The sequence below is a fragment of the Argopecten irradians genome, chromosome 10 (assembly GCF_041381155.1).
Source record: "Argopecten irradians isolate NY chromosome 10, Ai_NY, whole genome shotgun sequence".
Classification (NCBI taxonomy): domain Eukaryota; kingdom Metazoa; phylum Mollusca; class Bivalvia; order Pectinida; family Pectinidae; genus Argopecten; species Argopecten irradians.
In genome coordinates, this window is record NC_091143.1 from 34,325,811 (window position 1) to 34,335,656 (window position 9,846).

The following is a 9,846-nucleotide window of genomic DNA, read 5'->3' on the forward strand; positions in this document are numbered from 1 at the left end:
ATATGCTCGCTGTACCGATCATTTGTCGTGAGGCGCTCTCATAAATCTCGCGTTATATTTTACATGGGATTCTACTTATTCCTGATTATATTTCATACACTAGAAATTCGATTTTTTTCTATCATTTCCTCACTTATTCACAAAACTAGACAACATTTTTATAGACCCCTGTTATCTACTAAATCGTGCGCATTTTTTAAAGATTTTCTATTTTGTGTCTGCAGTTCAATGCATTAATGCATTGACGCCTTAACGTGTCGTTGTAAAAGCTTTGATGACTTGAGCTAGTATAAAATTCAAAATTCTTTTTAATCCAAGCTTACTAACATAACACCAGAGGGTAAAACAACGATAATTTAGGATGGTATCGCGACGAATTTGAGCTTACGATACAATGCAAAAAAACAAGTAAACCAACAGACTACTCATTAAAGTACAATCCATGGCCCCCCCATGCACTACTTAAAAAATGGCCAAATGGGGGGGCCAACCCCCCCCGCCCCCCGCCGTTTACACATCATTTTCGTAATTAGAAAATAACTCCTTTTATAATCTGATATCAAATCGAAATCAAGCACATCGGTTTTTATTCAATTCCGTAAAGCACTAGCAAATAAATGTGCATCACGATAAAATGCAAAAAATGTGAATTTGTTACGTTTTAATGTTTTCGAATATAAAACAGAGGCTAATAGGAAAAAACATTCAATCTTTCTATTTATCACATTCTTTCATCCTATTCGTCTTGAATTGTGGAATTTCGAGTAAAACATGAAAACATATGAATAATAATTAACTTATGGATAATCTGTTTCATTTCACAGTGCTCCGTTACTTGCGGAATAGGAAGTGAAAGTCGACCTGTCTTTTGTGTCAAGATTCCGAGGCAGGGGTCAAAGGTCAATGTGTCTTCTGTGGAATGTCGTGGACCTAGACCTTCGGGTTCCCGATCCTGTTCCCGACCGGAGTGTTACCGGAGTTTCTCCAAAGTTCCTACTATAACTGTACACAATGATACATTTTTACAAATAAGACGCACGAAGCGTATCCAGCTCCGAGTGGGGGAAACAGCTACGCTATTAGCAGGACAACCAGTGAAAGTTATATGTCCCGTAGAAAATTTTAATAAAAAACTTTTATTCTGGACAAGAAATAACAGACTTATTCCAATGTCCAGAACAGAGCGTGTGTTTGTATCTAGAAATGGTGCTTTAAAGATAAAAAGAACAGATCCAACTTTAGATACGGGAGAATTCACATGTATAGCAGGAATGCAAAGTGCAACTATACGACTACAGTTTTCTTCCAAGAGGAGAGCAATGAATAAAGGAAGGAAGTTGATGAAATCAGTGATAAAAGATACTATCTCAATGTCCTCTTCACTTGACCAACCTCAAAGTGATAAGATTCCAGGTCCAAGGGGGCCACATGCAGTCAGACGTGCCAAAATGGACGCCATGTTGGATAGCCTCGGCGGAGACTTCGTCTACACTACATCAGACTGGGGCGCTTGCTCCCGCACGTGCGGAAAGGGGCTCCAAACTCGTAAAGTGACTTGCGTGAAAGCCACTAGTGTGTATATTAAAGTGGTCAGCAAGGAGGCCTGTAAAGGCAGCCGGAAACCTTCCAGTGTCCGACCGTGCATCGTCCAGGACCAGTGTCCGAAATGGGTCACGGGAGAGTGGCAAGAGGTAAATCTAATGTTACTTCTATGTCACATAATAGTTGAGTTGTTATAGCTATGAGTTACCTGATCTCCTCTAACGTGTTTTCAGAATTCAAAATTTAGCTGAAATACATGAAGGTTGATAATGTGTTTTTTCATAGTTTCCTGACTACTGTAAACCAAATAGCATTTGCATTATCAAGCCTATATGCTTGTTTGTTTTAATTTTTAATACTTTTTTGGGGTGGAGGGGGTTAATTTCGCGATCAAGGTGTATTTCACTTGCGTTGAATCATTTTCACAACAATTAGTATTCGCGATTCCGTCACTCCCGCTAAATACGCGAAACTTGCGTGCAGACATATTGATTTTATCAATATCTCGCATATCAACACAGTACTAAAGTACATTTGGTATACCTCGTCAGTTATATACCGTAAGCCAACTTGTCTTTCGCGACTACTAATTTTTGCGATTTCCTTTTCAAAAGTTTGCCAAGATTAAAATTCTCGGATTTGAATTAGATCAAAATTCCTATCAATATAAATGCTGTATATATTAATATATGTAGATACTTAAACCTTTGCGAAAATTGTTGATTTTTTAAATCGCAAAATTAACGAAAATAAATCACACGCGGAAGAAACTGGTTAACTTTATGTCTGAGAGAAACAGTGTGTTATAAAAACAACACCTGGGATATTATCCCCCTTGATATCATTAATGCCTTCTGTGATAAGTACAAGAAACCCCGGATATACCTGGGCCACACCTTTATTGTACGGCTGACTTTTGTAACATCTTATATGTAGTGCAACCTGAGCCTAAACATACATATCTAACCGGAAGTTGATGTGCCAGTAGATACTCCAGTATATTTTGTACAATGAACAGCCTATCTACTTCTTCGAACTGGCTGGAATTTTAATGTATAGGAGATACCAGTCTGCAAAAAAAGAACGTATTTCTGTAGAACAAAAGTCCTGTAGAGTATCAGTGATAATATATTGAATTATATTGATTTTTTTTTTTTGATTTTTTTTTGTAAATTAAACAATTTACTTGTGAATTTTATATTACTGCTATATCCAAGGGCGTTCGTGTCAATAAAACAACACTATATACTAAACGCCATGAAACGCGACGTACACAAGGAGAAGTAATATTCGCGCATTTGTCGCTTTCATAAAGTAATAAGCCGTAAAGTTTATCTTTTCATTCTTGCCACTTTATTCGCGGGTATTTAATTTCACGAACATAACAAATTAAATTATCGCTAATAAAAGCAATGATACAATACTGATCTGAAGTTGACATACTGTATACCAAAAAATATCTGTGGGTACTTTTTGTCGTGGTTTGGAGCTCTTATTTCGTGTATAGAAATATTTGTGGCTCGTCTATGCAGCAATAGCGGCATTAATATATAAAAAGTTGTTTTTAGCCCTAGCTACCATCATAAGATAGTGGGATATTCAAATCGTCTTTCGTCCGTGGTCCGTCGTCCGTTAGCCGTTCCATTAACAATTCTTGTTACCGGTATTTCTCAGAAAGTGCTAAAGGAATTTTTATAAACTTGCACATGCAGGTCCCACTAGGGCTTAGTTGTGCATATGCGTTTTGGGATAAATCGGTCAAAAAAGATGGCCAACCGGTCGCCATCTTGGATTTTGGTAGTTGAAGTTTGTTACTGTTATTTCTCATAAAGTACTTGAGGATTCTATCTCAAATTTGATATATAGATTCCCCTTGGGCCTTTATTCTGCATATTGCGTTTTGGGACCGATTGGTCAACAAATGACCGACTGGTCGCCATCTTGGAATTTTTTAGTGGAAGATTGGATTTTTGGTAGTTGAAGTTTGGAACCGCTACTTCTCAAAACAATACTGAAGGGATCTGTTTCAAATTTCATATGTGGGTTACTCTAGGGGCTTAGTTTTTCATATTGCATTTTGGGATCAGTCCTCAATATGGCCGACCGGTCGCCATCTTCGATTTTGATAGTCAAAGTTTGACAGGCAGAGAAAAGATCCCTCTTTCAGTTGTCAGACATAGATCAATATTTGGTGGGCGCCAAGATCTAGATCTCTTTGGGATCTCTTGCATTGTTACATTTGTGGTTTCGCAACAACTACTAAAACAACAAAAAATCCTACTCGGCAATAATTTCATGTTTTACAATTGGCTAGAATTCAGGTTATTGCTGTCGTCGATATCGTATGCGTCGTACACATAAATTATATAGCTCTACCTTTTACGATGTTATCGACCTATCAACTTCATTTTTTGATTAAATGTCAGTACCTATTTACCTTTGGTGCCAAATGATATCTCTCACTGATAATACTGAAAGTTTATTGGAAAATAGCATTAGAATACGTCACAATGCTACATATAATCACTGTAATAATGTAATCAATGGAAGTGTGACAATGTTGATAAAGTCCTACATAGGAATAATTTGGACAGTGTGATTAACCCCGATTTTATCCGTCAATTAGTCTTTATCTGCAGTTTGGATTCGTATCACCAAAGGCCCCTTTAAACATCTATATCCTGCAAATGTTGAATATAATTTATAAATAAATATTAATAACCTTTTCAGTACTTTATCATATTTCGAATTACTTTTCCATCATCAGTCCACTTCCTGAGAAGATATTCAAATGTAGCATTCCCATCGACAGCATAGTATAAGATATAATGTGTTAAAGATGCTCCACCGCCGACAGAGCATAAATGATATTCATCATTTGAACAATAATTGATGTTTAATCGTGTATATATATGCCTAATTACACAAAAAATAACATAAAATAATTTATTTCGCATTTAGTGCACGCGCAATCATTCTTTATAAGATATAGTGCCACGATTTTTTTTCGGGATGCAATTAATTATTTTTTATATTTTTAGCTTGAAGTAAAATTAGAAGCCCAAACTTTTCAATGGTGGTAATGGTGTAAAATAAGTAACTTTTGTAACTGAAGAAAAATACCAAATCGTCGGCTCCTGTTTTTGATAGTGAAACAAATACCATTTGTCAGCGGTGGAGCATCTTTAAGTAATCAGTAATTAGATAGCATCTCCGAAAACAGTTGCGAATTCCTTCATTCTGTAGTAACATATATTACAAATGTGTCTACAATTGCGAGTAGCTATTAGATGTGATGTAATAAATTTGTTAGCGTTACGTCATATATTTCAGAGAAAACGCCTCGTTCAATCAAGCGCTTGATGATGGTTGCTCACAAACTAATGACGTAGCAATCAATAACTTATAGAAAGAACAGTAAAAACGCAATACGCAAATATTTAAACGCTTTTGTTCGCTTGTCCTTAACGGTAAAATCACATTTAGGCTCTTTTTAATCAAAGACTAGACGAGTCCGATATGAATGATGAATGAGTTACAGGAAGCATCAGTATAATGTCATTGCCCCTTTTCCAGTGTTCAGCGAAGCATTGTAAAAGGACGGGCCGAGCAACCCAGGCGAGGGATCTCCACTGTCAGAGTGACAACGACACCAGTATACCACTCGGCCGGTGTTCCCACTTACAGAAGCCAGTGACCAAGCAAGAATGTGACAACTCCGCGTGCGTGCCTATATGGAGTACATCTGGCTGGTCTAAGGTTAGTACTGTGTACAGGGCCGTTTTCGATTATACGGTTTGACTGGTTGGACCTTGATGTTCGTAAAGTCATACCAGGGCCCGGCACCATAAAACTTTCTCAGACAAATGTTTTACTCAAGCCTATGGAAAATCATATACTTAAGTAAAAATTCTGTCTGAGAATAGTTTTATGGTTCCGGGCCCTGATGATTTTGCATTGTTTTGAGATGAGATGCAGGTCTGTCAGGATTAATACTTGAAATAATGACTTTAACGAGCGGTCGAACCGGATTTTCCGAATAAACGGCTGGTTAATTTTGCAGTATATTACTATGATCTCGAAAATTTGATCCGCGAAATATTCATAAAGAACTGAGTCATATAGGTCATGAAGGCCAGATCGCGATAATTTAATACCTCTGAAAATTGATAGTTTAACTTTTTGGAAAAAATGCGAAAATTGTAACCCGCGTAAATAATGGCTATACAGTTTGTTTAATGGCAAAGATGACATCACTTATCTGTTTCCGTGTATGTACCCGGTCGAAAGTGTGAGTAAGGGAGCATCAAAACGAGTTGAATGGCTGCAACATTCCGTTTATGTACAACTTATAATTTCTTAATTCACTATACGCATCTAGGTAGGTTAAAATTGTATGATAAAAAACACCACGTCTACAACATGATGAATAGTCACAAACTCCTTGAACGTCATAAGTTTTACAAGAGAGGTAATGACTGGCGTTAAAAGGTGGGTACGTCAGAAAGGACGCATCGTCGGGCACGTATTACATATAACACAGACATAATTATTCGATATGTAAACATCATAATATTTCGAAAACGCGTTTAACAAACAAAAAAAATGTAAATATGAATGTTTTGGAAATATTAGTCTTCCATCCTCTTTTTCGCATTTCAGTGTAATCCCCGATGTGGCGAGGACAGGCAGAAAGTTCGCATGCTTTCTTGCGTGTGGCGGGATAGCGGCAAACCTGCCCAAGCCAATTGTCATACTATACCAAAACCAATAGTGTGGAAGAAATGTAAACCTAAGAAATGCCGTAAAGGTAAGCGTTTGATACTGAAAGTTATCTTCATTGATGGTTTATGTTTTAGATACAAACTGCTCTGTATAAAGCCGAAGCATTGATGCTTACGGAATTCCTTTGTTTCATCCAACTTTTTGAATGCAAAACGCGATGTTTTACTTTAAACTGTAGTGACTCACGTAATATATAATATAAGACGTTCTCCGTTTAAGATCCATTTAGACTTATTTAGTTCTATAATTAGAACTATAAAGGTCAGAAGAGTTAATTGAAGTCCAACCCCGCCACCCCCCCCACCCACCCCACCCCGAATTTTTTTGTCTCCCCCTGATTTTATATAAGCAAAAAACAGCCTAAATAACATAGGCAGGTGATTATTACTGCAGGAATGTAATTAACTTTGAATATGCATTAGATTATATGTAAAACGATAGACATCCGGATTACATTCAAGAATTAAGTTTAAATATATATTAAACCCCAATGTGCATTTGAAAGCAACAACAAACAATATGATGAAAGGTAACGTTTAAAACTTATTTCGTCGTTTCAAAGCCTTAAATCATGTAATGTCAGCATATGACCGAGTAACGATCAGTCACAGAACAAAGGAATGTTAATTGGTATATACGGGTTAAGTAGTTGTTTTTACTAACAACGTTTTTGACATGTACACATTTCATGTACAGACAAATCTTCTACTATCATAACAATAAGTTTTCGTCGACAAAATATGTACATTGACGAAAATGTACTACTATAGCATGCTTATAACATTAGGTTTTGGACACAAAAATTGTCAGTACTTATTTTGCTGACGAAAACGTGTTACTAGTAACGCAATTTTGTCAGTCAGTTTTCGGCCATCGTAGATTACATATAATACACATAATGTCTTATGTACAAAATTTCAAGGTTCAATGATCACATGATATATTTGGATATCTAATATATTTATTAATTTCATAATTGTTAATACGAATGTTTGTATTGTGTAGAAAGTAAAAAATAATTGTGAAAATACGGACAATCTATCTACCAAGGTCCGTAACTCGTTTTGTCCGACGAAGACAAATGTGAAATATACGCTGATAGTAAAAGGGAGATAACTCTGGCGGACATAATTATTTTCGTGAACAGGTCCGCGATTTATGTTTACATTATTTGTTTAAAGGCCCACTACCCCTTTCGAAACAAAAATTAAAAGTTTCTTAAAATCAATTATAACATAATAAGAAATATAATGATGATCTAAGATGAGGTTACAATACCTAATCGATGTTAACAGTGCAGTTCGCTGTTTTGCCGTCTGGTGCAGTTATAGTCAACTATCGCGCGGTAATTTTGACGACGGCGGAAACATAAGACGACTCGCGTTTATGAAAATTAACATTTAATTTATTTTAAATAAATTGTTCAGAAACGTGATGATAAGTATATTACTAACTGTAAGCTCATAACTTTTGCGTCACTACAAAATTAACATTTTTGTTTTTACATTCCCATTTTGAAAATAAAAAGCCGTTTCGAAAAGGTGTGGGCCTTTAAAGGTCCACTACCTTTCCGGAGCAAAATTTAAAGGTTTCTTAAAAACATTAATAACAAAAGAAAATATATATCGATGGCTTAAGATGAGGTTACAACACCAAACATATGCAAAATTTCCTGTCTAATGTACGATAACAGTGGAGATTCATTTCGCTGTTTTGCCGTCTTGCGCAGTGATAGTCAACTACCGCGCGGCATTTAGGACGACGGCGGGAAACATAAAACGACCCGCGTTATGAAAATTAACATTTTATTTATTCTAATTAAACAGTTCTGAAGGTGATGATAAGTTTGCTAGTAAACGTATAGTTAATAACTTCTGCGTCTCTACAAAATTAACATTTTTGTTTTACATTCCCATTTTGAAAATAAAAAGCCGTTTCGAAAAGGTGGTGGGGCCTTTAAGTTGACTTTAAATCTGCCTGACATCATTATTTTGTTTTTATTTTGATAGCCGGTCATTTTCACGGGATAACTTTTTACGTGATATCGATATGGTCGGGAGATTTTATCCGCGAAAAAAAAATACATATTTCAAATCGGATTATTTTCAGTTACTTTTTTCATTTAAAGTAAAAAAAAAATCTTACTTGCAAGAATAACAAGCTTTACGGTATATCAGTACATTGAACATTGTAATGTCAATTACAAATAATTTATTGATTCTGTCCTACAGCTAGTTGCCGTGACAACTCCCGCTATTGCAGTGTGGTGGGCTTACTACAGATGTGTGAATATCAATCCTTCCGGAAGAAATGTTGTCAAACGTGTAGCAGTATAAGCTAATCTTAACACTATATAGTTTTATATCTATTTATTTTGATTGATGTAATGTTAAAACTAGAATTCCATTTTTATTTTTTTTCTTAATTTTTAAACCGTGATAATGAAATCTAATTTGTGAGAGACTTGATGTTTGTATACATTGTATGTGTGTTGATATGGAAGCATTGGAAGTGTATAAATGAAATGAATGAAATGCATTTTTATGGGAACTGTATATACATGTAATAATAAGTAATCTGTGTTCAGTATTTTTGCTGTGTAGAGTTATCTGCTCTTGAAAGAAAGTGATGACTGAAATGCTATTGGTGTGAATGAGAATATGCGAGACAGTAGTGCTTCATTTTAATTCGATCTTATTTAACTCGAAAAGCATGTTTAATTGAAGTTTTTAGGTGGACTCGACTAAACTTTTTACTATAATGTAAATATACGTCTATCCTGCATTTGACATTTTCCTTAATACATTACCTGCCTTCAGTTCTCATATGAAATAAACACAATGCATCACAGTACACTAATTGGATGAGCCTGCTCGCTGAAGGCAACTATAGAAAACATACCTATTTTTGGCTTAACCAAAGTTTAGCAAAATAGATTATTTTGAACGGGTTAGCGTAGCGATGGATAGCACATTTCTAATAATATCTGTACACTAATAGCATACCAAAAATGCTACATTGTGTATTAGCGCAATTTATAATTAGCGCCAACGGTCTGAAAAATGCTAAAATATTATTACTGTTAAATATGCATAGTTAAAGTATGCAGAAACTCGAATTATTTGAACTTTATGTTCCTTGAAGTATATTTAAAAAATGTTAACGTGCTGTAGAATCAACTGCCTTACATTTTAGTGGCTACGCGTGCGCCGCAGATAGCTGAGCTTCGGTGTTAAAACTTTTTAGTGAGAACGATTAATCAGGGTGTGTGAGATGTTTTTTTTATCAATGTATCCGTGTGTTGATATTGTTCAAACTATGTATGTATTCGATGCTAGTCAAAATGTGTATCATTTTAGTAAACGTCGGTACTTTTCTTCTTTACGAAGATTTTATGATGGTACATCGAGGCTTATTGATTTACAGGTGTGCTTTAAAGATGCTCCACCGCTGACAAATGGTAATTTTCACTATCAAAAACAGGAGCAGACAATTTAGTATTTTTCTTCAGTCACAAAA

At 35.5% G+C, this 9,846-nt stretch overlaps 1 protein-coding gene across 2 annotated transcripts in view; it reads left to right on the top strand.

Annotated features, from left to right (window-relative positions):
- LOC138333710 (protein madd-4-like) overlaps positions 1-9,540 on the top strand; it is a 78,938-nt gene extending 69,398 nt beyond the window's left edge. For both annotated transcript variants that reach the window (XM_069282260.1, XM_069282261.1), the window contains exons 7-10: positions 825-1,691; positions 5,119-5,301; positions 6,205-6,352; positions 8,559-9,540. In XM_069282260.1, coding sequence (XP_069138361.1) covers positions 825-1,691; positions 5,119-5,301; positions 6,205-6,352; positions 8,559-8,668 — 1,308 coding nt within the window. In that variant the 3' untranslated portion in view covers positions 8,669-9,540. The remainder of the gene's footprint in view (positions 1-824; positions 1,692-5,118; positions 5,302-6,204; positions 6,353-8,558) is intronic.
- The last annotated feature ends 306 nt before the right edge of the window (positions 9,541-9,846 follow it).